The following is a 26928-nucleotide window of genomic DNA, read 5'->3' as shown; positions in this document are numbered from 1 at the left end:
TCAAGATGTTTACTCATTGTTGACACTAGATAATGTAGGAGGTCTACAAAGCAAGTTGCAGCTGCTGTTGTCACAACATACATACTTTGATCCGAGCTGTTGGTGATGCCGCCGTGTGAATGTCAAAGAAATACTTCGTTTGTTGACGTTGACGTTGTGGAAGACGCGAGCGGTGGTAGTGCGTGATAGTACATAATCGATGTGTGGAAGGTATTTTGACAGTAGGAGAACAAGACAGTCAGTTTGATGGTCTGATGAAAGGACGTACACTGAAACCTGAAAATTGTCAGTTATGACATCCTGCTGGATTTAATATGGAAGGAGTTCTTTGGAAGTGGACAAACTATTGGAGCGGTATGTTAGCTTTCAAAGATTGCTTTGTACAGCAGAAATATTAGGAAACTTTGATATATTAATTGTTACAGGATGGCAGACACGGTGGTTTATCTTGGATGATGGCGTGCTTGCATACTATAAATCTCAAGACGAAGTTAATCAAGGATGTAAGGGGTCAATGAAGGTGTCAGCGTGCGAAATAATAGGTAAGTTTAGTCTGTAAACATACACGACAGAATTATTATGTATGTAAGTTTAGAGATTACTGGTATTGTTGTAGTGAACCCCGTGGATAACACTCGCATGGATCTCGTCATACCAGGAGAACAGCATATCTACTTGAGAGCACCATCATCTCAAGAACGTCAACAGTGGCTTGTAGCATTAGGCAGCGCTAAGGCATGTGTCACAACTAGAAGCCGGAAGGATTCAGGTACTGGTTACAGCTCCCTCTCTCGTTGTTGCCAGAGGACAGCTTAATTGTTACGTTGCATTATTTATTTAAATTGAACACAAGAGAAAAGGAGATACATCTACCATTCTTACACTATGAATTTGATTGATTGATCTAGAGCATTTGAAGAAAAAGTTACAATTTTACGTGTTTAAAAATTCTGGTGCACGATAAAAACAGTTCTTTGTAGTAATGTTTGCTCTTAAATGCTGTGTGTCAAGCATTTTTTATTTATTTACTTATTTTTTAGTGTATTGTAAAAATGTAACAATACAGTAAATTACACTTTTCTGACCTAGTGATGCTCTCAAAAACATTAGATGGCTATTTGAGTGTCCTCTGCCACTATAACTGTATTCCTTGTTCTGTATTAGGTTACCAGGTAAATGAAATAATCGCTATTTAAGGATATTGTTTCAAGGATAGACAAACGCTGAACACTTATTGCTGCAAGATCACCAGGCAAATGCCAGACTAGTGTCTTCAACAAGACTACAGCCAACCACTTGTCCTACCTTCACCTAAATGAATTTAATTTTCTATGTATTAAGCTGTTAGATGCTATATCATTTGGGGTCAAGGGAAGCATCTTATTCCATCCATTTGGTTTGACATGTGTTATAGGTGTGTTGAGTTGTGTGAACCAATATTTTTGAGTTGGGTCTTGTTTGTAGATGGTGTGTATAGTATTTGCTGAAACACACTTGTGTTAGACAGTCATGTTTGAAGATGTTTGTGTTGTGGGCCATTTCCTTCTGTCAACCATATTCTAATTTACAGTCTGACATTTATAGCCTTATTGTATCAGGTGTTCATAAATGATCCCTACAACGTTGACAAGGGATGTCTCAGAAATGGGATTAGAGAAAGGTATAGTTTGCAGCATAATGTTCACACATGAACACACACATACACCTAAAGTTTTAGTAGCTGTTTAACAGATCTCAGAGTGTGCACAACGTGTAGGAGACAAGATATCCAGGGTATTAGAGTTCCTCCCATGTCTGGCCAAGCAAGTTCTCAAGCAATTGCTCCTCTGATGTGAGCTTGCAGTTCCTGCACTGAGATATGGTAGAAAGTGTTCTTCACAAACACTCAAACAAACAAAAAATCTAGTGGGGTTATGTCTGGAGTCCTTCAAAGCCAGGAAATGGTTCCTCCTCTGCCAATCCAGCGACCTGAAAATGATGTCCAAAGCCTTGATACAGTTAGATGTCCAATGAGAAGGGGTACCATCCTGTTGTAGCATGTCAAGTTGCAGTTCTTCAAACTGTGAAAATGCAGATTATTCCAACAGGTCCAGATAAACACTCAAAAGTTGTCGACACCTCTGTAGAGAAAAACCATCTAACCTCAGTCGTGTAGCAGACCATTCGACACATTTACCTTTGGACTGTCACTCACAGTTTCCATGCTAAAACTGGGGTTCACAGGGCATCTGCTCCTCACATTGTTTTGGTTCACTTTCCCAGAAAGAAGAAACTAAGCTTCATCTGTGAAATCATCATTTCGTATAGTCTGGGTCATTGTTGATGTAACTCAGAAACTCCTTTGCAAATGATCTGCACTTTGGCCTGTCATCAGGTTGAAGCACATTCAGTAGCTGCTGCTCGTAGTATAAAGCTTCAGTCTCTTGTGTAGCACCCACCGCACTCTGGTTGGAAGTAGCTACAACAGTAAATACTCTTGATGGATTGAATTGGTTGGGCTCGGGAAAAAAGCCTGTTGCACCCATTCTGCATTTGCATGTCATGCTGACACCCAGAACTTGTGCTGTTCATGATACTTCCTGATTCATTGAATCTCATGTGCCACTGTCAGATGGGCAGACTTGAAGGTGGGGTGCTTCTTTAATGTATCCAGAAGTGCTGCTAGAACTGGATGTCAAATTTGGTCTCTGTCAACCATTCTACAACCCATGCCTTCTCTTGAGTAGTGGCCATTTTTGTCAGTAACTAAGCTGATAAACAAAAAGTGAAGATCATTTGGAACACACTGCAGTTATCATTCATTTGACAATTTCATTAGCACAGTTGTAGTTTCCAGCATATATGTTCAAGTCATATTAAAGTTTGTAACAACTTTCTACTGCCACATACAAGCCTGTTGCACTTATTCCACATTTGCATCAGTATGCTCAGACACCCCGAACTTGGATGTTTCACTGTTCAACTCGTTACCATTGAATTATAAAATAGCATATGAACATTAGTACTTCAAACTTTACCGCTAAATATCCAAGACATTAAAATTTGCAATTAGCAAGTAATATTAAAGTATTTAATGACAAAAGTAATTTGACTGCCTTTTCAATAATTAGTATTTCGGCAGCTCAGTGTGTGGGTGAAGCATAACTTTTTTGTAATTGTTTGATTTGTCATTGTTGTTTCTGATGTTATTTAATTATCACAGATGTTATTTTGTGCACTTGTTACTGAATTTTAATTAGAAGTATTGCCGTATAGCCTCTGACTTGTTTGTTTGCTTTCCAAATTTATCTTTCACTTATTGTGCTCTGTAGTGGCCCAGTTTTGAGACATTCCTGTTTTTATATGAAACTCTCTTAGTACTCATACGTTTACTGTGTAGCTTCACTATAAACAGTGGAGTGTGGTAACTTGTCACCATTCAAGGAATCTTTTTTGGTCAACTCTGGTCGATATTTCTGACTACTTAAATTTGCAAAAAATCAGGAAAGCATATAAACAATCAATGCCTGAAGACCATATGGCATGTTATAAGAAAATTTTTTCTGTAGAACTATATATTTTCATTTCATTAGCACTGTGGGTTGATTAAATTATGTATACTTTCTTGTTCCATAGCTTGTTCATTAACAGTTAAGGCCTTTTTGTTCATTCCACTGGCTTTATACAGTTTTAAAATTTCAGCTGATTCTAACCCTGATACCCTTAAGACAAAGAAGTCTGAGTTAAGATTGTACTGTGACCTGTTGATGCAGCAAGTCCATATGGTTAAAACAGCAGCCATGAAAGAGGGTGGACCAGAGGTGGAAGTAAGTACTAGATATTTTGACTGCAGTAGTTTGTTCAAAAGAAACATCTCTTCTAATGAGGGTAAAATTTGCAGCCATATGGTAATAAGTAGTCAGTTTTAACATGTGCCTCAGCCATTACTTGGACAATAATTTAAACACCCATCAGTACAGCACACTACCTGCAAACTTCATGAATGATAACTGAATAGTAGCTACAGTTTCTGTTGGTTTGACTCCATGTCCACTGAACAAAATTTCTGAGAAACCGGGTTATAGCACTTGCCGTGTTCTTGTCTGTGCATGAAAACGTATACCCCAGATTATGTACTTACCACCCTGTTTTCTTCAATTTTAAGTACATTATTTTCTTCAATTTTAAATGCATTGGCTATCAAAATTTCTTTATTGTTCATGTGGGGCTTTCAAAGTGCGCCTTCCAGAACAATTTATAAATTATGATGTGGAGTTATGACATTGTTACAGCACTGGAATAGATTCACAGGCATCACAATACAAGGTTTCTCATCTGTTCTGACTTGCTCAGTGCACTATAAGTGGTCCACCAAATGTATTTGGTAGATCCGTTGATCCAGCTCATCCATGACTCTTTAGAGGCTCCACCACTGGGGTACAGAGGTGAACTTTTGCTGGTACCTGAACATGTTGGATTCAGGAGAAGGACATAGCCAACAAAGCAGCCAAAGAAGCATGTCGGATTGGTGTTTTTACATTGATCTGGCAGCCTCTTGCACACCGTCATTTATTATCTGACAAATGAATCATCATGTCAGTGGTAAACTGAGTGGTTGGAGGTGGGAGAAAACAAACTCCAGTCACTCAAATTGACCACACAGTCATGGTGGACTTCTTGCCAACCTCACCAATGGAAAGAACTTCCTGCTAATGAGACAGCACATAGAACATAATCTTTAACACATAGCTTCGTCCTCCAGCGGGAGGATTCACCACCCTGTCAAGTTTGTAATGTACCACTTTTCGTTCAGCATATCTTGGCATATGTCCATCTTATGTACTGATATTGAGGCAGACCTCGGTTTGGCTGGAGACCTGCCCACCATCCTTCCTGATACTGGCACCAGCGGGATGTGGAATCTGAAATTTTATGAACTGTCAGGTCTCATCCCTTGAGTGCTGAGGAAGGGAGGCAGTTTTAAAAGCATTTTAAACTACTTCGTTCGTGGGAACAGTCTGAATCGCAGAATAAAAAAGTACACTTTAACAGAATTGTGGATAGAAATAAACCCAACATAGCTGAGGAAATACTAAATGAAATGTGTGTCTTTTGAAGAAAGAGATCTATACACACTAACAGTGGAGGTAATTTGCAACAATATATACGAGGGGTGTTCAATATGTAATGTAACACTTTTTTATGAAAGCAGGTTGGTTTTTATTCAAGATTCCAGTACACCATATTATTCTCCACTCTTTTGGCTACAAAGCCCAATTTTTCAACATAGTCTCCATTCAGTGCGACAGCATTACACCACCTTACTGAGAGGGTCTGTATGCCCATTGGTACCATGTCTTGCTGCATCAATAACCTCCTCCTCATCATCATCATCGTCCACATACTGCTTCTTGCAAAGTGTATCCTTCATTGGACCAAACATTTGGAAGTCGGAATGTGAGAGATCTGAGCTGTTGGTTGGATGGGAGAAAACAGTCCAGTGAAGTTTTGTAAACTGCTCTCAGGTGTCCAGACTCTTGTCATGGGGAAGGAGGTGTTCATTTGCATTTTGTTGTGGCAAATGTGCTGAGGTCATTTCTTCAAATTTCTGAGGTAGCACAATACACTTCAGAGTTGATCATTGCACCATGAAGGAGAACGTCAAACAGAATAATACCTTAAGAGTCCCAGAAGATCACCACCACGAGTTTACCAGCTGAGGATGTAGCATTGAACTACTACTTCGGAGGAGAGGTAGTGTGGCGCCACTCTATAGATGCTGTTTTGTTTCCAGTTCGAAGTGATGAACTCATTTGTCATCACCTGTAATGATGTTAGACAAAAAAATTGTCAGACTCGTATTTTTCAGTCTTTTATGAATCAGCTAGGAACCCAGCAGGCACACACTTCTGTGTACCCCAGCTGGTGGACTAGTGTCAGCACTACCAACAGAGATGTTCAGTTGTGCAATGAGGTGTTTGACTGTGATCTGTTGAGATTGCACACAGGATATCAGAGGTTTGCGTGATCTTGTTGCTATGATGACGGATGCCTCACCCAACGACACATCATGGTTTCATTTACTGCAGGTCTCCTTAGATGTTCTGCAAGTGCCTACCAAAATCTCAATGCTTGGGTTGTCCTTCAGAAGAAACTAAGTGACAGCTCTCTATTTAGAATGCATCTGCATTACAAACACCATTTTGAAGGGTACATATAGGAACTTCATGAAACTAAAGGGTCCTGAAGCGGGAATATTCCACAATATGTGTGAAAAAATTCTGCATTTTTCAACCTAAATTAGCCGAGAAAAAAAATGGGTTGTATTACTTACTGAAATGCCATTCTCTATCATCACATGCAGCGCTCCTCACAAGGGAACCTCCCCATCGTACCCCCCTCAGATTTAGCTATAAATTGACACAGTGGATAGGCCTTGAAAAACTGAACACAGATCAATCGAGAAAACAGGAAGAAGTTGTGTGGAACTATGAAAAAATAAGCAAAATATACAAACTGAGTAGTCCATGTGCAAGATAGGCAATATCAAGGACAATGTGAGCTGAGGAGCACCGTGGTCTCGTGGTTAGAGTGAGCAGCTGCAGAACGAGAAGTCCTTGGTTCGAGTCTTCCCTCGACTGAAAATTTTACTTTCTTTATTTTCGCAAAGTTACGATCTGTCAGTTCATTCATTGACGTCTCTGTTCACTGTAATAAGTTTAGTGTCTGTGTTTTGCGACCGCACTGCAAAACCGTGCGATTAGTAGACGAAAGGACGTGCCTCTCCGATAGGAACCGAAAACATGTGATCGCAAGGTCATAGGTCAACCGATTCCTCCACAGGAAAACGCGTCTGATATATTCTATACGACACTGATGACGGCATGTGCGTCACATGACGGGGATATGTTGTCGACCCACCTAACTTGCACACTTGGTGAATGGGTAAAAAGATTCTTCTACCTTGCCCAATTTAGGTTTTCTTGTGGATGTGATAATGACTCCCAAAAATGTGATGAAAACATAAGAGTTTGTCAGATAAACTGCAACAAATGAATGCAACAGTTTCACAATTTGTCCTGTGTGTAGACCGTCAAATCCTGCATATGTCCAAGCAAATCTGAACATGGCCTGGAATTTTGGAGAGCGAATTTGATTATGTGTGAATGCCTGAACTTTGATAATTGTCTGAAGATAAAAAATTAAACTTTTCACTAGAGAGAAGACTTGAACCAAGGACCTCTCGTTCCGCAGCTTCTCACGCTAACCACGGGACCACAGCGCTCGTAAGCTCACACTTTCCTTGATGTTGCTTACCTTGCGCATAGACTACTCAGTTTGTATATTTTGCTTATTTTTTTCATAGTTCTACACAACTTCTTCCTGTTTTCTCGATTGATCTGTGTTCAGTTTTTCAAGGCCTGTCCCTGTGCCAACTTATAACTAAATCTGAGGGGGGTGCGACGGGGAGGTTCCCTTGTCAGAAACGGTACAAGCTAACTTAAAAAAGTTTGTATTTTCAAGCAAAGTCCAGTCCAGTCCAAGTCATGTCAGAGTCCTGTATATCAGAAAGTGTGTGCACCAGAACAGCACTGTAGCCAATAAGATAGCACTTGGTAGCACGCACTCCACTACTCTCATCTTGTATGCATAGGCTGGTTTTTGATATTCCACTATTTGAACCAATCCCTTACGTTCCCAAAACTCACACACACGACTGCAGTCTCAGACAGCTGAAACCACACTGTGAGCAGCAGCACCAGTGCATGATGACTGGGTGGGGGTGAGGAGGAGGCAGGGGCAGGGAGGGGGACAGATAGTAGGGTAAGGGTGGTGGACAGTGAAGTACCTTATCTTTCTAGTCTCCCACCATCTCCCAAAGTCCCACCGTCCGGCCACAGTGGAGCGTTCCCCTCATAACTCAGTACCACCCAGGACAGGAACAGCTGAATTACATTTTCTGTCAGGGTTTCGACAACCTCTCGTCATGCTCTGAAATGAGAAATGTCCTGCCCACTATCCTTCCCACCCCTCCCACAGTGGCATTCTACCATCCACCGAACCTACACATCCCCTGCTCCCAACCCTTTACCTCTTGGCTCATATCCCTGTAATAGACCTAGATACAAGACCTGTCCCATGCATCCTCCCGCCACCACCACCACCACCACCACCACCACCACCACCTACTCCAGTCTGGTCACAAACATCACCTATCCCATCAGCGGCAGGACTACCTGTGAAACCAGTCACGTGATCTAAAAGCTAACCTGCAACCACTGCGCTGCATTCTATGTGGATGTGCGAACCCACAAGTTGTATGTCCGCATGAATGGCAACCGGCAAACTGTGACCAAGAAACAAGTGGACCACCTTGTTGCTGAGCATGCTGCCAAACATGACCTCCTTCATTTCAATGATTGCTTCACAACCTGTGCCATAAGGATCCTTCCCACCAACACCAACTTTTCTGAATTGTGCACGTGGGAACTTTCCCTGCAATACATCCTACGTTCCCATAACCCTCCTGGCCTCAACCTTCGTTAGTCACTGTTCTCATCCATCCAGCCCCTTCCCTGTTCCCATTTCGGCACTACACAGCCCTCATTACACAATCGTATCAACTCTTTTTACTTCTCTCCTTTTCCGCAATGCCCCCTCCCTACCTCTCCCCTGCCCTTCCCTTCTCTAACCTGCAGCACGTCAATGTCCGCTACCTCTACGCTACTACTCCTTCCCCTCCCTGCCCCAGCCTCCTCCTTATCCCCACCCAGTTGCCACTCCCATCATGCATTGGTGCTGTCACTCAGTGTGGTGCCCCCAGGGGCTCAGCATTCATTTGCTGGGTACGGGCTTGGCGACCCCGGGGTTCCTGAGCTGGGGACTGGTAAGCGCCGCCAGTCCCTTGTCACCGTAAGGTCTGAGCATACTTCAGCGACCACCGTGTGGCGTGGCAGTGGAACGTTGTGTGTCTCAGGGAATGGGGATCTTGGCTTGACCGCCTGGATTACGAGGATGGAATAAACCTCTATAAACAACCCCTCAATCTCAAGGTGTGCTGCGCGCTGATGAGATGCATGGCTGTTGAGGTGGAACAGTTGTTAGCGGGCAACCTCTGGGGAACCTGCCGCACCTCAGTTGTATAAGGCTTACCTAGGCACGCGGGGCTCTGTGTAGGTGGACTTCTAGTTCCCTAGGTGCTCGTGGGACCGAGATGGAACCCTCGAACTTTTATTCTTCTCCTGCCAGCGGAAAGGGTGGACCGCTGGTGGGTTCTAACACCCAATTCAACAAGAGGGCTCATGTAGCCAGTCCTCCTGATTCAGTTACTAGTAACAGAATGCAAACTGCTTCGCAGAATGTGTTTCTCATAATTAAAACAAAGGGGGGGGGGGGGGAGTTTTGATAAAGTTTCACCATTTTATATACAGAAAGGCTTAGAAGGCATTGCTGGCACCTTAAAATCTGTCAAGCGCTTGCGAAATGGAACCTTGTTGGTTGAAACCTCTAGTTTCCAGCAAGTCCAGAACCTTCAGAAAGCACAATTTCTTGGGGAGTTTGCGATAGAGACTGAATTTCACAACACCTTGAACTACAGCAAGGGTGTTGTGACTTGCAGAGATCTCGTTGACATTCCCCAAGACGAATTGAAGGCTGAATGGTCCCGGGAAGGAATTGTCAACATGCAACACGTTATGAAACGGGTGGATGGTACTCTCATAAAGACTGACTCATTTATCCTTACATTTAGCAGCACCAAATTGCCAGAGCATGTGAAGGCAGGTTTCCTACATCTCAGTGTGCGGCCTTATTACCCCAACCCCATGCGGTGTTTTAAATGCCAACACTTTGGACACACTACTCTCGGCTGTAGAGGGGAAGCCACTTGTGGGAATTGTGGTAAAGCCGCCCATGAGTGAGTTGGTTGCTCCTCTCCTCCCAAGTGTGTCAACTGCTCTGGGGATCACCCTGTGTGGAGTAGGGAATGCAGAGTTTTCCTTGAGGAACGGAAGATCCAGGAACTTAAAACCACAAAACGCATCCCATATGGTGAGGCAAAGAAAATCTAAAAGTCCATGCAGCCGCCCACGTTCGCTGCCTCCTTTTCATCCGTTTTGAAACAGCCAGTCTTGAAAACTGATGCCGCTACACAAACGGAGGTTGCTACTGTCAGCACTAGCACCTGCATTTGTCAATGCACGTGTGCTGCTGCAGTTCCTGTGAAGCTTGCTGCTCCTCCCCGGCCTTCTGACCAGGCCATGGTAGCTGACATCTTGGACCTTCCTGCTCCTTCCCGGGTCCAGTCTTGTGTACTGCCCAGCGCTGCTACACCTTCTACTGCTTCTGAGGTTTTGGCTCCAGTGCCACCTCAGACCAAAAAACCTAAGCCAAAGCCAAAGGTAAAGACTCGCCCGCTGAAGGAGACTGAAGTTATACAGTCTGCTGATGTCGATCTTATTCTCTCTGACGTCTCTCTCGACTCCTCTTCAGAGGCGATGGAGGTTGATGTCAGACTGAGGCAATCTTCTCGCCCCAAAACTGAGCCTCCACCTGTTGTGGGCTCTCCTCCCCAACAGAAAGTGAGAATGAAGGTACTCGCACCCTGATAGATGGCTCCCATTATACAGTGGAACATGAATGGATTCCGGGCACATGTGGAGGAACTGAACCTCCTAGCACAGCAACGCCCCCTATGCTTGTGTTTACGGGAAATGCATTTCAAACCATCTGATGCTCCTGTACTAAGGGGCTATACGTTATATCGCAAAGATGACCTGACTGGAGAAAGGGCCAAAGGCGGAGTTGCCGTGTTTGTCAATAATGACGACCACCACCCCTCTGCTCTCCCCCTGGATACTGACCTGCAAGCAGTTGCAGTTGAAATTCATTCACGTCGGAGGCTTACCGTTTGCTCCCTTTATTTAGCCACTCTGGATGCCATGTCCTTAGACGCTCTCACAGATCATATCGACCAACTCCCCTGCCCATTTCTCCTCCTGGGAGACTTCAATGCCCATCATGTCGTGTGGGGCTTCACTTCTCTTTGCACTCGAGGTCGAATTTTGAAGAGCCTCCTAACATCTCAAGTGTTGTGCATCCTCAACACAGGTACTCCGACTCATTTCTCTACTGCTACTGGGTCATTCTCAGCCATTGACCTATCTTTCTGCTCTCCAACCCTCACTGACTCTGATCACTGGGAGGCCATTGACGACCTTCATTCCAGCGATCACTTCCCCATCCGCATTCATCTCCTGGATGGTGTATTGCTGGTTCGGAGGCCGCTATCGTGGATGATTGGCAGAGCTAACTGGCCACTGTTCACTCGGTTGGCTGTCTTTGAACGCCTCAACAGCATACAGGAATGGGTGGATCACATCACACTTGTGATCCATCATGCTGCTGTCCTGTCCATACCACAGTCTTCTGGCCCTCTTAAGCGGCGCCTTGTGCCTTGGTGGACAGAAGAGTGCCATTCAGCCATCCGGGACAGGCGTGCGGCTCTTCGACGATTTAAATGCCGCCCAACAGCAGTCAATCTTACCGCGTTTCGAATCGCGAGAGCCAGGGCACGGTCATTAAGGAGAGCAAGAAAAGGTCATGGCAGGAGTTCCTGGACTCCATCAACCATTCCACTTGTTCCACAAAAGTATGGGAAGCCATCCGGAGGATTTCCGGTCAACACAGTCGTTTACCAATAGCTGCAGTCCTAAACCAGGGATGCCTCCAAACGACACCCAGAGCCATTGCTCAGATGCTGGCAGAGCATTTTGCACAAAGTACTGCCACTGCAAATCAGGATCCAGCGTTTCGTCGCTATCGTGCGACTGTCGAGAGAGCAAACTTGGACTTTCGGTCGAACAGTTCTGAGGCCTACAATTCCCCTTCTCCCAGTGGGAACTTGAATCAGCTGTTACTGAGACTTCTGATACTGCACCAGGTCACGACCACATCCGGTACTCCATGCTTTGTCATCTGCCAGCGGCGTCAAAGGAAATCCTCCTTGAATGTTTTAATCTCATATGGCAGACAGGAGTGTTCCCCACCTCGTGGAGGGAGGCAATCCTCATCCCTCTCCTCAAACCAGGAAAGGACCGCACATGTCCCAGTAGTTATCGTGGTATCGCCTTGACGAGCTGTGTCAGAAAGACCCTGGAACGGATGGTTAACCAACGTCTGGTCTGGCTGTTAGAAACCAGGCAACTCCTTAGCCACTCTCAGTGTGGATTCCGAAAATTTCGGTCCACGGTCGACAACCTGACCCTCCTAGAGGCGGCTATTCAGCAGGCTTTCCTCTGTCAACATCACTGTATCGGTATCTTCTTTGATATCAGTAAGGCATATGATACAGCTTGGAGACACTGTATTCTTGCACAACTGCATCAGTGGGGCTTACGTGGCCGCCTCCCCATTTTCATTCGGTCTTTACTGTCTCAGCGTTTTTTTCGGACCCGAGTTGATAACACACTGTCTGATCGCTTTGAGCAAGAGAACGGTGTCCCCCAGGGCAGTGTTTTAAGCGTTACCCTCTTTGCCATAGCCGTCAACACCATAACGTCTACAATGAGGAGTCCAGTACAGTGCTCCTTATTTGTGGACGACTTTGCTGTTTTCTGTTCCTCCTCCAGTGTTGCAACCGTGAGCTGTCAGTTGCAGCTAACAGTGCGGCGGTTGTAGGAGTGGGCTGCAAAGACGGGTTTTCGGTTTTCTGCCGATAAGTGTGTTTGTGTTCATTTTAATCGTTCTCGTCGTCTTTTTACTTTGCCTGCTTTGCATATGGGGGATACTGTCCTACATTTTAGAGACACAGTGCGGTTTCTGGGCCTAATTTTTGACTCCAGGTTGTCATGGCTGCCACACCTACGCGACTTGAAAGCCAGAACCCTGAAGGCACTGAACATCCTCAAGTGCCTCAGCCACAGGTCTTGGGGAGTGGACAGGGCGCGTCTCCTTCAGTTTTATCGAGCTTTTGTGCGTTCACGACTGGACTATGGGTGCACAGTGTATGGGTCAGCGAGGCCGTCTTATTTGCAGATCCTTGACACTGTCCATCATGCTGGGATTCGACTGGCCACGGGTGCTTATCGGACCAGTCCCATACCCAGCCTCTGTGCTGAGGCTGGGGAACCGCCACTTACCATCCGGCGGCAGCTCCTGTTGGTGCCCCAGGCTTGTAAGTTTCTTGCAGCTCCCACCTCGCCTGCTCACCATCTTGTTGCTCATCCACCTCTGGACCGCCTTTTTTCCCACCGTTCCCAGGCTACGTTGCTGTTTGGGATCCGAGTGCGACGTGTGCTAAAGTCCTTTGGTGTGGAGTCTGTTCAACCCCAAATCCTTGGTTTTAACCGCCTGCCACCCTGGTTACTGAAGAGGCCCGGAGTGATTTTAAATTTATTGCAGTACGAGAGAGATTGCACTCCTGCCATCGTTTTTAATGCAGCATTTTTTGCCATTTTATCTGAGCACCACGACTATGTAGCCACTTTTACGGATGGGTCGAAACAAGGGGATTCCGTTGGTTGCTCTGTTGTTTTTCCAGATCGTGTCCTCAAGGTCCGACTGCCTAAGACTTTTACTGTCTTTGATGCAGAATTGTCTGCGATCTTGCGGGCACTGGAGCAGATGAGACATTCTTCCTGTCTTAAATTTCTTGTCTGTTCTGATTCACTAAGTGCCCTTCACTCATTGCAACGTTTGTATCCAGCAGATAAAATAGTCCAGACCATCCAGGATGCCCTCCTCCAACTACAGTGATTGGGGAAGGTGGTAGCTTTATGCTGAGTTCCGGGGTATGTCGGCATTGCTGGGAATGAAAGGGCAGATCTCGCAGCCATGGAGATGTGTCTCGATCCACAAGTATACCCCTGCACGCACTTACCTCGCTGTTGAGCTCACGAGTCATGCGTGAGTGGGAGGATGAGTGGCTGGAAGTGACTGACAATAAGCTCCGTATAGTCAAGCCCACAACATGTGTGTGGTGTACTTCCTATCAGCTCCATCGACGGGAGGTTCTCCTCACTCGGCTTCGGATAGACCACAGCCCTATGACACATGGCTTCCTGCTCCGGCGGGAGGACCCTCCAATGTGTGGTGCTTGTGGCGTTCAGGTCACTGTGTGCCACGTTTTATTGGATTGTGTTTTATTTTCTGACCAGCGGGCCGCGGCTGACTTGCCAGAGGACCTGCCATCTCTTTTAGGCAACACTCAGACGAATGTGGTTAAAGTTTTCAAGTTCTGTGCCACGTCAAATGTTTTTACAAAGATTTTAGGGAGAGGATCTTAATTTGCTGTGTGACAAGCCCGCCCATATTTTATGTAAGTGGCCAGCCAATGACAATTTCCTGTGGCATTCTTGTTGCTATGTTTTCCCTTTCCTTACATTTTACTTTCTTATGTAGCATTTACCTTCTTTTCCTGCTTTCTTTGCGTGTGTGCTTCAGTTTTATTAGGTCTGTCCACATTCGTTCCTTTTAATGTGTGTCAGGGCACTGATGACCTCGACGTTGAGCGCCCATAAGCCCCAACACACACACACGCGCGTTCGCACGCACACACACACACACACACACACACACACACACACACACACACACACACACACAGTGGTGTGTGTGTGTGCGCCATCTATTTTTTTTGACAAAGGCCTTACTGGCCAAAAGCTTTATTTGTGACAGTCTTTTGCTGTGCCTATCTGCGACTCAGCATCTCCGCTATATGGTGAGTAGCAACTTTCCTTTTCATAATATTGTTACATTCCATCCCAGATTTTCCGTTTTTTTTATTCAAGGATTATGATGAGGTGCTCAATAAAATATAGCCCATCCCCCACACCACGAATGCGAATGACATACAAATGTTTCTGGGTAAGGTCAAACCTAACAGAACTTTCTTACTCTCTGAACCAGTTGCAGCACCTAGGTGCACATTTTGAATGGTCACTTGGATGTCAACATGCTTTCAAGGCTTTAAAAGATTGCCTTAAGTGGGCACCATGTTTAATTATGTATACACCTGGTTTAAAAGACTGCCTTAAGTGGGCACCATGTTTAATTACGTATACTCCTGGTTTGCCTCTGGTAGTAGCAACCGAAGTATCCACCCCTGATGCTAGTGCAGTACTATCCCATTATTATTATTATTATTATTATTATTATTATTTCTTTCCTTTCTCAGACGTTATGTCTGGTTAAAAATGGAAAGTGACACGGACCTTGATCAAGCGTGACTTCATTTTAACTGTACAGTATATGTTACATTGCATTTAGGAACTTTCGGGTAATTGAACATGTATCAATAATTACAGATTTCTGTAGTTGTATATATAAGTTTGGATGTAGCTGTATTGCGTTGATGTACTAGTGGATATTGTGTGGTATGTCTCCTGTAGTTGATAGTATAATTGGTATAATGCCAGCTTTATCCTGATGCCACATGTCCTTGACTTCCTCAGCCAGTTGGATGTATTTTTCAACTTTTTCTCCTGTTTTCTTCTGTATATTTGTTGTATTGGGTATGGATATTTCGATTAGTTGTGTTAATTTCTTCTTTTTGTTGGTGAGTATGATGTCAGGTTTGTTATGTAGTGGTGTTTTATCTGTTATAATGGTTCTGTTCCAATATAATTTGTATTCATCATTCTCCAGTACATTTTGTGCTGCATACTTGTATGTGGGAACATGTTGTTTTATTAGTTTATGTTGTATGGCAAGTTGTTGATGTATTATTTTTGCTACATCGTCATGTCTTCTGGTGTATTCTGTATTTGCTAGTATTGTACATCCGCTTTTGATGTGGTCTACTGTTTCTATTTGTTGTTTGCAAAGTCTACATTTATCTGTTGTGGTATTGGGATCTTTAATAATATGCTTCCTGTAATATCTGGTGTCTATTGTTTGATCCTGTATTGCAGTCATGAATCCTTCCGTCTCACTGTATATATTGCCCTTTCTTAGCCATGTGTTGGATGCGTCTTGATCGATGTGTGGCCGTGTTAGATGATACGGGTACTTGCCATGTAATGTTTTCTTTCTCCAATTTACTTTCTTCATATCTGTTGATGTTATGTGATCTAAAGGGTTGCAGAAGTGGTTATGAAATTGCAATGGTGTAGCCAGTGTATTTATATGAGTGATTGCTTTGTGTATTTTGCTAGTTTTTGCTCGTTCTATAAAGAATTTTCTTAAATTGTCTACCTGTCCATAATGTAGGTTTTTTTATGTCGATAAATCCCCTTCCTCCTTACTTTCTGCTTAATGTGAATCTTTCTGTTGCTGAATGTATGTGATGTATTCTATATTTGTGGCATTGTGATCGTGTAAGTGTATTGAGTGCTTCTAGGTCTGTGTTACTCCATTTCACTACTCCAAATGAGTAGGTCAATATTGGTATAGCATAAGTATTTATAGCTTTTGTCTTGTTTCTTGCTGTCACTTCTGTTTTCAGTATTTTTGTTAGTCTTTCTCCATATTTTTCTTTTAGTTCTTCTTTAATATTTGTATTATCTATTCCTATTTTTTGTCTGTATCCTAGATATTTATAGGCATCTGTTTTTCACATCGCTTCTATGTAGTTGCTGTAGTTATCCAATATGTAATCTTCTTGTTTAGTGTGTTTTCCCTTGATTATGCTATTTTTCTTACATTTGTCTGTTCCAAAAGCCATATTTATATCATTGCTGAATACTTCTGTTATCTTTAGTAATTGGTTGAGTTGTTGATTTGTTGCTGCCAGTAGTTTTAGATCATCCATATATAGCAAATGTGTGATTTTGTGTTGGTATGTTCCAGTAATATTGTATCCATAATTTGTATTATTTAGCATGTTGGATAGGGGGTTCAGAGCAAGGCAGAACCAGAAAGGACTTAATGAGTCTCCTTGGTATATTCCATGCTTAATCTGTACTGGCTGTGATGTGATATTATTTGAATTTGTTTGGATATTATTTCCAATTTTCCATTACTATGTTTAGGAACTGTATCAATTTAGGATCTACTTTGTATATTTCCAATATTTGTAGTAACCATGAGTGGGGTACACTATCAAAAGTTTTTTGGTAATCATTGTATGCGTAGTGTAGCAACCTTTGTTTGGTTTTAGCTTGATATGTCACCTCTGCATCTATTATCAGTTGCTCTTTACATCCTCGTGCTCCTTTGCGACAGCCTTTTTGTTCTTCATTTATAATTTTGTTCTGTATTGTATGTGTCATTAATTTCTGTGTAATGACTGAAGTTAATATTTTGTATATTGTTGGTAGGCATGTTATGGGGTGAGATTATTATTATTATTATTATTATTATTATTCTTTCCTTTCTCAGACCTTAGGTCTGGTTCGGAATGAAAGTGACGCGGAGCTTGATCAAGCGTCACTTCCTTTTAACTGTACGGTATATTTTACATTGCGTTTAGGAACTTTCGGGTAATTGAACATGTATCAATAATTACGGATTTCTGAAGTTGTATATATAAGTTTGGGTGTAGCTGTATTGCATTGATGTACTGGTGGATATTGCGTGGTATGACTCCTGTAGTTGAAAGTATAATTGGTATAATGTCAACTTTATCCTGATGCCACATGTCCTTGACTTCCTCAGCCAGTTGGATGTATTTTTCAATTTTTTCTCCTGTTTTCTTCTGTATATTTGCTGTATTGGGTATGGATATTTCAATTAGTTGTGTTAATTTCTTCTTTTTATTGGTGAGTATGATGTCAGGTTTGTTATGTGGCGTTGTTTTATCTGTTATAATGGTTCTGTTCCAGTATAATTTGTATTCATCATTCTCCAGTACATTTTGTGGTGTATACTTGTATGTAGGAACGTGTTGTTTTAAAAGTTTATGTTGTAAGGCAAGCTGTTGATGTATTATTTTTGCGACGTTGTCATGTCTTCTGGGGTATTCTGTATTTGCTAGTATTGTACATCCGCTTGTGATGTGATCTACTGTTTCTATTTGTTGTTTGCAAAGTCTGCATTTATCTGTTGTGGTATTGGGATCTTTAATAATATGCTTGCTGTAATATCTGGTGTTTATTGTTTGATCATGTATTGCAATCATGAATCCTTCCGTCTCACTGTATATATTGCCTCTTCTTAGCCATGTGTTGGATGCGTCTTGATCGATGTGTGGCTGTGTTAGATGATACGGGTGCTTGCCATGTAGTGTTTTCTTTTTCCAATTTACTTTCTTTGTATCTGTTGATGTTATGTGATCTAAAGGGTTGTAGAGGTGGTTATGAAATTGTAGTGGTGTAACCGATGTATTTATGTGGGTGATTGCTTTGTGTATTTTGCTAGTTTCTGCTCGTTCTAGAAAGAATTTTCTTAAATTGTCTACCTGTCCATAATGTAGGTTTTTTATGTCGATAAATCCCCTTCCTCCTTCCTTTCTGCTTAATGTGAATCTTTCTGTTGCTGAATGTATGTGATGTACTCTATATTTGTGGCATTGTGATCATGTAAGTGTATTGAGTGCTTCTAGGTCTGTGTTACTCCATTTCACTACTCCAAATGAGTAGGTCAATATTGGTATAGCATAGGTATTTATAGCTTTTGTCTTGTTTCTTGCTGTCACTTCTGTTTTCAGTATTTTTGTTAGTCTTTGTCTATATTTTTCTTTTAGCTCTTCCTTAATATTTCTATCATCTATTCCTATTTTTTGTCTGTATCCTAGATATTTATAGGCATCTGTTTTTTCCATCGCTTCTATTCAGTCGCTGTGGTTATCCAATATGTAATCTTCTTGTTTAGTGTGTTTTCCCTTGACTATGCTATTTTTCTTACATTTGTCTGTTCCAAAAGCCATATTTATATCATTGCTGAATCCTTCTGTTATCTTTAGTAATTGGTTGAGTTGTTGATTTGTTGCTGCCAGTAGTTTTAGATCACCCATGTATAGCAAATGTGTGATTTTGTGTGGGTATGTTCCAGGAATATTGTATCCATAATTTGTATTATTTAGCATGTTGGATAGTGGGTTCAGGGCAAGGCAGAACCACATAGGACTTAATGAGTCTCCTTGGTATATTCCACGCTGAATCTGTATTGGCTGTGATGTGATATTATTTGAATTTGTTTGGATATTAAGTGCGGTTTTCCAATTTTTCATTACTATGTTTAGGAACTGTATCAATTTAGGATCTACTTTGTATATTTCCAATATTTGTAGTAACCATGAGTGGGGTACACTATCAAAAGCTTTTTGGTAATCAATGTATGCGTAGTGTAGTGACCTTTGTTTAGTTTTAGCTTGATATGTCACCTCTGTATCTATTATCAGTTGCTCTTTACATCCTCGTGCTCCTTTGCAACAGCCTTTTTGTTCTTCATTGATAATTTTGTTCTGTGTTGTATGTGTCATTAATTTCTGTGTAATGACTGAAGTTAATATTTTGTATATTGTTGGTAGGCATGTTATGGGGCGATATTTTGCTGGGTTTGCTGTGTCTGCTTGATCTTTAGGTTTCAGATACGTTATTCCATGTGTAAATGCATCAGGGAATGTGTATGGGTCTGCAATGTAACTGTTAAATAATTTAGTTAGATGTGAATGTGTTGAGGTGAACTTCTTTAGCCAGAAATTTGCTATTTTATCTTTTCCAGGGGCTTTCCAATTGTGAGTAGAATTAATTGCTTGGGTGACTTCATGTTGCAAAATTATCACTTCAGGCATTTGTGGTATCATCTTGTATGTGTCTGTTTCTGCTTGTATCCACCGTGCATGCCTGTTATGTTGTACCGGGTTTGACCATATGCTGCTCCAGAAGTGTTCCATGTCTGTTATGTTTGGTGGATTGTCTATTTTTATGTGTGTGTTATCTATTGTTTGGTAAAATTTCTTTTGGTTGGTGTTGAATGTTTGGTTTTGTTTCCTTCTATTTTCACTTTTTTTGTATCTTCTAAGTCGTTTGGCCCAAGCTTGTAATTTCTGCTTCTTTTCGTCCAACTGCTCTATTGCTTCTTGTTGTGAGATTTTACCTAACCTTTTTCCTTTTTTGTCTGATATTTCATTTCTTATAAATTGTGTTAGCTGTCCGATGTCTTTTCTCAGTTTTTCTATTCTGATCTGTAGCCTGTGTTGCCATGCTGGTGTTGTGGGTTTCTTCTGTGTGTTGGTTCGTTCTGATCTCTGTCTAGTGTGTATATTTAGTGTAGTGAGTGCTCCTACATAAACCAGTAATTGTAACTCTTCCATAGTTGTGTATTCATTTATTTTGTTGTGTATGATTGTGTTGATAGTTTTTATTGTTGTTTCGACTTGTGGGCTATTTGGTGGTCTATGCAAGAATGGTCTAATGTCTGTATTTGTGTCTTTGTATTCTATATATGTCAACTGAAATTTTTCTTCTATATCTAACATGTGTGTCACTTCATGTTCTATTTGTGCTTGTGTTGGTGACTGGCTTAAGATTTCTTTTTCCTCTGATTGTTTAATTGATGCGTGTTGTTCTTTGTTTGTTTGCTCTGGGATGTTTGAGTCCATTACTGTATTTTCTTCTTCTTCTAATTGCACATTATTTTGTTCCAGTATTTGTTGTACTTGTTGTTTGATGTTTTCTAATTCTGACTGGGGTATCCTGTTATTTTTTATTATTACACGAATCTGATCAGCTAGACGTTGTTCTGTTAAAAATTTTAATTCTGAGTATCTGGTAATAAATGTTGTGTATACTTGTGATCTGTATCCAGTTGTGTTGGTTCCTAGGTTTGTTGCTTGGTAATAACAGAACATGAGGTGTCGATTGACTTCATCTGACCATCTCATCCTCTGTCTTTGTTTTCCTTCTAGGGTGGTTGCAGGAAGCATATCCTGCAAAACACCTCTATTTGGATTTAAATCATTTTCCGTGTGGCTAGTAGTGTCGTTACCATTGTGGGTGGGCATAGGGTTCAAGCATCGTCCCCGACCATGACGGCGCTTGTCCGAGGCTTCTTTAGTTCTGTCCTGAACCAAGTAATCACACTAAAAGGGGGGTTAGCCCTATTAGTGGTTTGTTCTTTTCGTCGCCTTTTACGACTGGCAGAACATACCGGAGGCCTATTCTTTTCCCGGGCCTCCACGGGGTTTATTATTATTATTATTATTGTTATTACCATTACCATTATTATTATTATTACATCCATTGTAGAGCAGCAACATAACATGCAAACACAGACTTGCTGTCCCGATTCCCCATGGACTCTGACCTGGCCTTCGACCAACATGAATCAGTGTGCTTCCAGCTAGAATTAGATCTGTATTTGGACACTTCTACCTTTCCCTTAACATCACACCATGTAGTGGCTGCCACTCATAACTCAAAAGTTACGACCCTTATTCACTTTATACAAAGCAGGTGGTCTGACTCGCCTCCCGGGTGCAAATTTTGTCCCTATCGGCTACAACAGCATTAACCATACCTAAATCAATTGCTTCAGCAGCGAGTGCTGCACCTCCTGCACGTTCCCCATTAGAGCATGTTCTGCATGATAAGTTTGATACGACATAATGTGTTCTGGCCAAATACTGGCTCTGACATCATGACCTGGGCCGCCAATGTTCCGCCTGTTAGGTACATCAACACTGCATCTCTCCAGTAGTACTCTCCCTGGCGAGATGATGCAGAACCATTCAAGCATATCCACTTAGATTTCACTGGCTCAGTTTTGATCTCCATGTGGTTGGTCATGATTTATTACTTTCCTTACTCCCTCCTTATGGTTCGCATGTCCAGGTCACTACTGCCACTATCACTGTGGTCTTGGAACAAGTGTTTGCCCTTGAAGACAATCCATGCACTTTGGATTCTCATAATGGGGCAGTGTTAATCTACATCTACATATGTACTCCACAAGCCATGGTATGGTATATGGCAAAGAGTATCTTGTACTACTAATAGTCATTTCCTTTCCTGTTCCACTCGCAAATGGAGTGAGGGAAAAATGATTGCCTAAGTGCCTCTGAACAAGCACTATCTTCTCTTATCTTCGTAGTACCTTAAAAAATTTTGTGTTCTGCCGTACGGCAGGTCTTGTCATGGGTGAAGCCTCATCAGAGTGGTCCACTGCATGAGCGTCTTGGGAAGTGATTCCAGTGGTGGTTTCCCGTTGCCTTCCGTTGATGATGAAATGATAATGAGAACAACACAACATCCAGTCCGTGGGTGGAGAAATCTCCGACCCAGCTGGGAATCGAACCCGGGACCCTTGGCGTGACAGACTACCACGCTGACCACTCACCTATCGGGGACTTGTGCAAAAAGTATGTTGTCAGCAATAGACTTTTTCTGCAGTCTTATCTTCACGGTACTTATATGAAAGCTGTTTGCACCAGCAGAATCTTTGTGCAGTCAGCTTCAAATGCTGGTCCTCTAAATTTTCTCAGTAGTGTTTCAAGGAAAAAATATTGCCTTCCCTCCAGGGATTCCCGTGTGATTTCACGAAGAATATTTGCAAGTTGATAAAACTTAATGGTAACAAGTTAAGCAGCATGTCTCTGAATGCTTTGATGTCTTTCTTTAACCCAACGTGGTGGGGATGCCAAACATTTGAGCAGTACTCATGAATGGGTTGCACTAGTGATCTGTATGTGGTATCATTTGTAAATGATATTAACTTTCATAAAATACTCACAATAAACTGAAGTCAAGCTTTTGACTTCCTTACTTTTGTCCTTAGGTGCTCATTCCTTTTCATATCACTTCGCAATGTTATGTCAACATATTTGATCCAAGCGACTGTGTCAAGTAGCAAACTAATAACGCTGTATTTGTATATTATAGAATTGCTTTTCTTTTCATCTGCATTCATTAACAGTTTTCTACATTTAGATTAAGCTGTCATTCATCACACCAAATAGAAATTTTGTCCAAGTCATCCTGCATCCTCCTACATTCACTAAACAATGACACCTTGCCATGCACCACAAAGAAGAGAAAAACCCTGCAGATTGCTGCCCAGTGTTTGTCAAATCATTTAAATAGGTAGAGAACAAGAAAGATCCTATCACACTTCCTTTGTCTCAGATAAACACTTGTTATCAAGTGCAAAGCATTGGGTTCCATTATATAAGAAGTCTTCGAGCAACTCATACCTGGGAATCTAATCTGTACACTCACACCTTTGTTAACAGTCTGCAGCAGGGCACTGTGTTCCCCCAAGTCTATAAATATGTAATCTGTCTGTTGCACTTCATTCATGGCTCACATGATTTTGTGTGAGAAAAGGGGAAGGTGAATTTCACATGAGTGATGCTTTCTAAATCTGCGCTGATTTGTGAACAGAAGTGCAGCTGAACTGAACAGATTTTACTAAGTGCTCTGTTCAGGAAAGAACTTATTCATTCGCATAAAAATTCTAAGAACTTTGTCGGTGGGATCTTTACTCCATTTCCTATGTGTCTGCAGATCTAGTAAGTCATTAATCTACTACGATAATCGGTTGCATTCAGAACTACCATTGCATTTCCCTTGTCAGCGGGAAGAATGATAGTAATATTGTCATCATTCAAGTGTTTTATGGCATTCCTCTCATCGACAGTTAAATAACTTTTCATGAACAGTTAAACAACTTTTTGGAGGCTTTGTTCAAGCTGATACTCTTACAGCTTTGTTCAAGCTGATACTCTTACAGCTTCTACACAGGATTCTTCGGCTGTAACCCTGTCCGCACTAGATGTCTGCTTCTACACTGGTTACTTTTCCACCCCTGGCAAGCACAAATCTCTTGCCATCAGATGGTGAAGTTTGAATAATTTGATAACCATGCAGGAAGTGGCTAAGTGGTAGTTCATCAGATTGGGTTGCAACTTATCAAATTTAAGAAGCAGGCATTTGTAGTATGGACACAGTTACAGCTAAAGAAATCCATGTAGAAGCTATAAGAGTATTGTTGCATGCAAAGCGTCCAGAAATTAATTTAACTATGAGTAAGAGGAATGTCATATAACATCTGTATGGTGGTGATGGTATTGTCGTACTCCCCACTAACTAGGGAAATGCAGTAGTGGTTTGAATCTTACCAATTATAATAGTAATATTAACAACTTATTAGATCTGCAGACATGTAGGAAACAGAGTAGAGACCCAGCTGACAAAATTCTTAGAACTGTTACATGTTTGATAAAAAATCTGACTTTCACTAAGGATGTTACTGACTGCATACGAAAAAATCTTGAAAAAATGAAACAGCAGATGATAGCAGCCAACAACAGCCACTTGCACTCGGGTATTCAAAGCATGTGATTTCATATCACTGCACGGGAACATGCATGTACGGAATTTTGCTGCAGTCAGTAGCACGCCAGGGTGTGAATCAGACACTCAAACTTGTGATATCCCCTGAAAATGTTCTTCACAGGTGGCGACGAAATTTGGGTTTTTAATGTGAAACCCATTCAACCATGACATAATAGTGCGGGGTATTTTATTAATTGTTACATTTCCAGACCATGAAAGTTTACATTTATCCATACACACTGTATGCACCTGAAGTTCCTCCCCATCCTTTGCTGCCATTTCACCATGGGGTAAATTTATTCACTGTTCGTTTGACCTGCCAATGATTAATAGACCCCTACCCTTTTCCGTTTCCCTCCCATTGACACAGGACATGTATGTTTCCCAGCAGATGAAGTGAGACTCACTGACTCAGCTTCAGTGGAAGCCACCGCCTCAGACTTATTGTGCACAGAGGCATTTAAGCAGTCATTCTTTCCACTCCCTGCACATAAAAGAAACGGGAAGAAACTGTAAGTGCAGTGTGATGGGACATACCTACTGACACACACCTCATAGTGATTTTCCGGTGTAATGTAACACATGTTGTTCATTTTTAGAAATGGATTTTGCAGAAACTTCATCAGTTGAAGTGATTATTGACTGACTAAACATTACTCTGGTAATGTTGGCTTGTGTGTTAATCAATATTCAACAAGGTGAAAGATACTTAACTTTTAAGAACTGAGAACTAATAAAATTCATCCTACATGCCAGTGCAAACCATTATTGTGTGTACAATAATTATCTGGTTATGTGCATATAGTATTGCTTTATTTCTGTGTACAGGGTGGTATTCTACGTATTTATTGTTTTTCTTTACTGCTTATAGAAATTAGATGAAGCAACGAGTTTACTGGGAGCAACTTGTGATACGTTCATCAGAACGCTAGAAGACTGCATGAAACTCTCGAATGCAAATTTTACATATGAGCTTCCACATCAGCATTTGACTGACACTGCTCTTCCTCCTGTCTCCAACCAGACAAAAAGCAAGGTGTGTATGCTGTACTACTGTGTTTTAGAGCATAGTTTTTTTCTTCCATTTCTGAAACTGGGTAACTCCACTATATTCAAAATTGATCAGCATATTATCAGTGTGTGGACAAGGATTTTGGTAGTCTATAGATAAAGTATGTTCTGCATCAGAAAAGAAAAGCTTCTCTCCAGAAACTTCCATAGACTCAGGATGCTTCCTTCATGTTAACCACAGCACCATCAATATATCATAGTTTACGTCATAGGTGCAAGTGATCAGATCAACTCAAATCGCTCCCTCTCTGAATTTACATTGAAGAATTCTCAACAGATTGACACTAATAACTTATCTTGGATGGTGAGTCGTCATTAGAAAAAAATGTTATGTCAGCTATCTCCCAACCTCCTCCATGATGCAGTTCCTTAGGTATGTGCATAAGTAGGAGAACAAAAGTGTTGAAATCGAACAATGGAAATTGTTTTTGAAAATATAAGGCTGTTACTGACCACATAGGAAAAAATCTGAATCACAGTAATCTACAAATCCCCCGGAAGATGGAGGATCACCTTATATTTATTGAATAAAGTAAATTGTTTGGCTTTTATTAAAACATTAATCGCAGACCTGGCCAGTGGACTCAGAATAAACTAAATGCATAATTGGAATAGTTCTGGAAAGGTACTGCCTTTCATGTAGTAAGTTCCATGTAACTTTATTGTGACCTGTTAGTGACAGTGTCATTTGGTATCCTATCAATTTAACACAAAGAAATTAGGCGTGGTAGTAATGAATGAATCCAGATACATAATATTAGTATTGTTAATCTGTTTTGAAATGTATAATTGAGGACATTGCATCTTTGGGAAACCACGGCCACTGTTAGTATAATGAAACGAAGAATGTCTAGGTTACACACTCGTTTTTGATATTGTGCACACATCATCTTCAGATCTAAAACTAGTGCTGCAACATGCAGTTTCTCTGGCAGGGTGAGGATGTCACAGTAGACCATTCACCATTATGTCCTTGCTCTGTTGGACAGCTTTTTACTGTAGGGTTTTGAAACTGCAAGCTGAGGAAAGAGTTACTTACTTAAAAGTACATGCAAAGTAGCTTATTTTCATGGTATAATGTCTTTCTTGGAATATACAGAAGCATTAACCTGTTCCAGATCATAAAACCAGCCATGCCTGTCATTCGATCAAACTCCAGTGACAAGTAAGTCACCATTGCTTTGATCATATATTGTTTCAACCATTTACATTCACGCAGAAACTAACATATTTTTTTGTTGCAGAAAAGTGTAGCTGTTTGTCTACCAATATTTAGAGAATACTGTGGCTTTGAAAAAGACGTCCTAATCTTTTGAATGTATTTACTCAGGACTTGAAAAAATTTAAATATCAATTTATATGAAAATGTGCAACTGAAATGTCTTTCAGTGATGTAAATAAAGTTATGTTGTTATGTATAAGTTAGTTAAGGAACAATTAATATATTTTCATGTTGACAAATAGTTTACTGCAGCCTGTGTTTTCTTCAGTTCATGCAGTTTACATATTTTAATATATATAAAAAAATAATTTATTTTCACATTGTAAGAAAGTGTTTTCCAAACTGAGATGCCAAAGTAGTCTACATTTTGGAATCTATTTACTGAATGGATCGCACTTATGTTTTTAATAAGAAATTTTACAATAAAGGCATTAAATTTGA

At 41.4% G+C, this 26928-nt stretch overlaps 1 protein-coding gene across 2 annotated transcripts; it reads left to right on the top strand.

Moving 5' to 3' along the window:
• Positions 1–98: 98 nt before the first annotated feature.
• Positions 99–26928, top strand: LOC126474101 (pleckstrin homology domain-containing family A member 3-like). 2 transcript variants are annotated; one of them, XM_050101524.1, is made up of 7 exons: positions 99–354; positions 426–542; positions 596–769; positions 3682–3806; positions 25066–25230; positions 26384–26430; positions 26510–26928. In XM_050101524.1, the coding sequence occupies exons 1-7, from the start codon at positions 315–317 to the stop codon at positions 26517–26519; spliced, it is 678 nt and encodes a 225-aa protein (XP_049957481.1). In that variant the 5' UTR covers positions 99–314; the 3' UTR covers positions 26520–26928. The 2 variants fall into 2 exon arrangements, with proteins under 2 accessions (XP_049957481.1, XP_049957489.1); XM_050101532.1 differs by having other exon boundaries at positions 102–354; positions 617–769.

Source organism: Schistocerca serialis, chromosome 1 (assembly GCF_023864345.2).
Source record: "Schistocerca serialis cubense isolate TAMUIC-IGC-003099 chromosome 1, iqSchSeri2.2, whole genome shotgun sequence".
In the NCBI taxonomy this organism is placed as follows: Eukaryota; Metazoa; Arthropoda; class Insecta; order Orthoptera; family Acrididae; genus Schistocerca; species Schistocerca serialis.
This window is presented reverse-complemented; position numbering and strand designations above follow the sequence as displayed.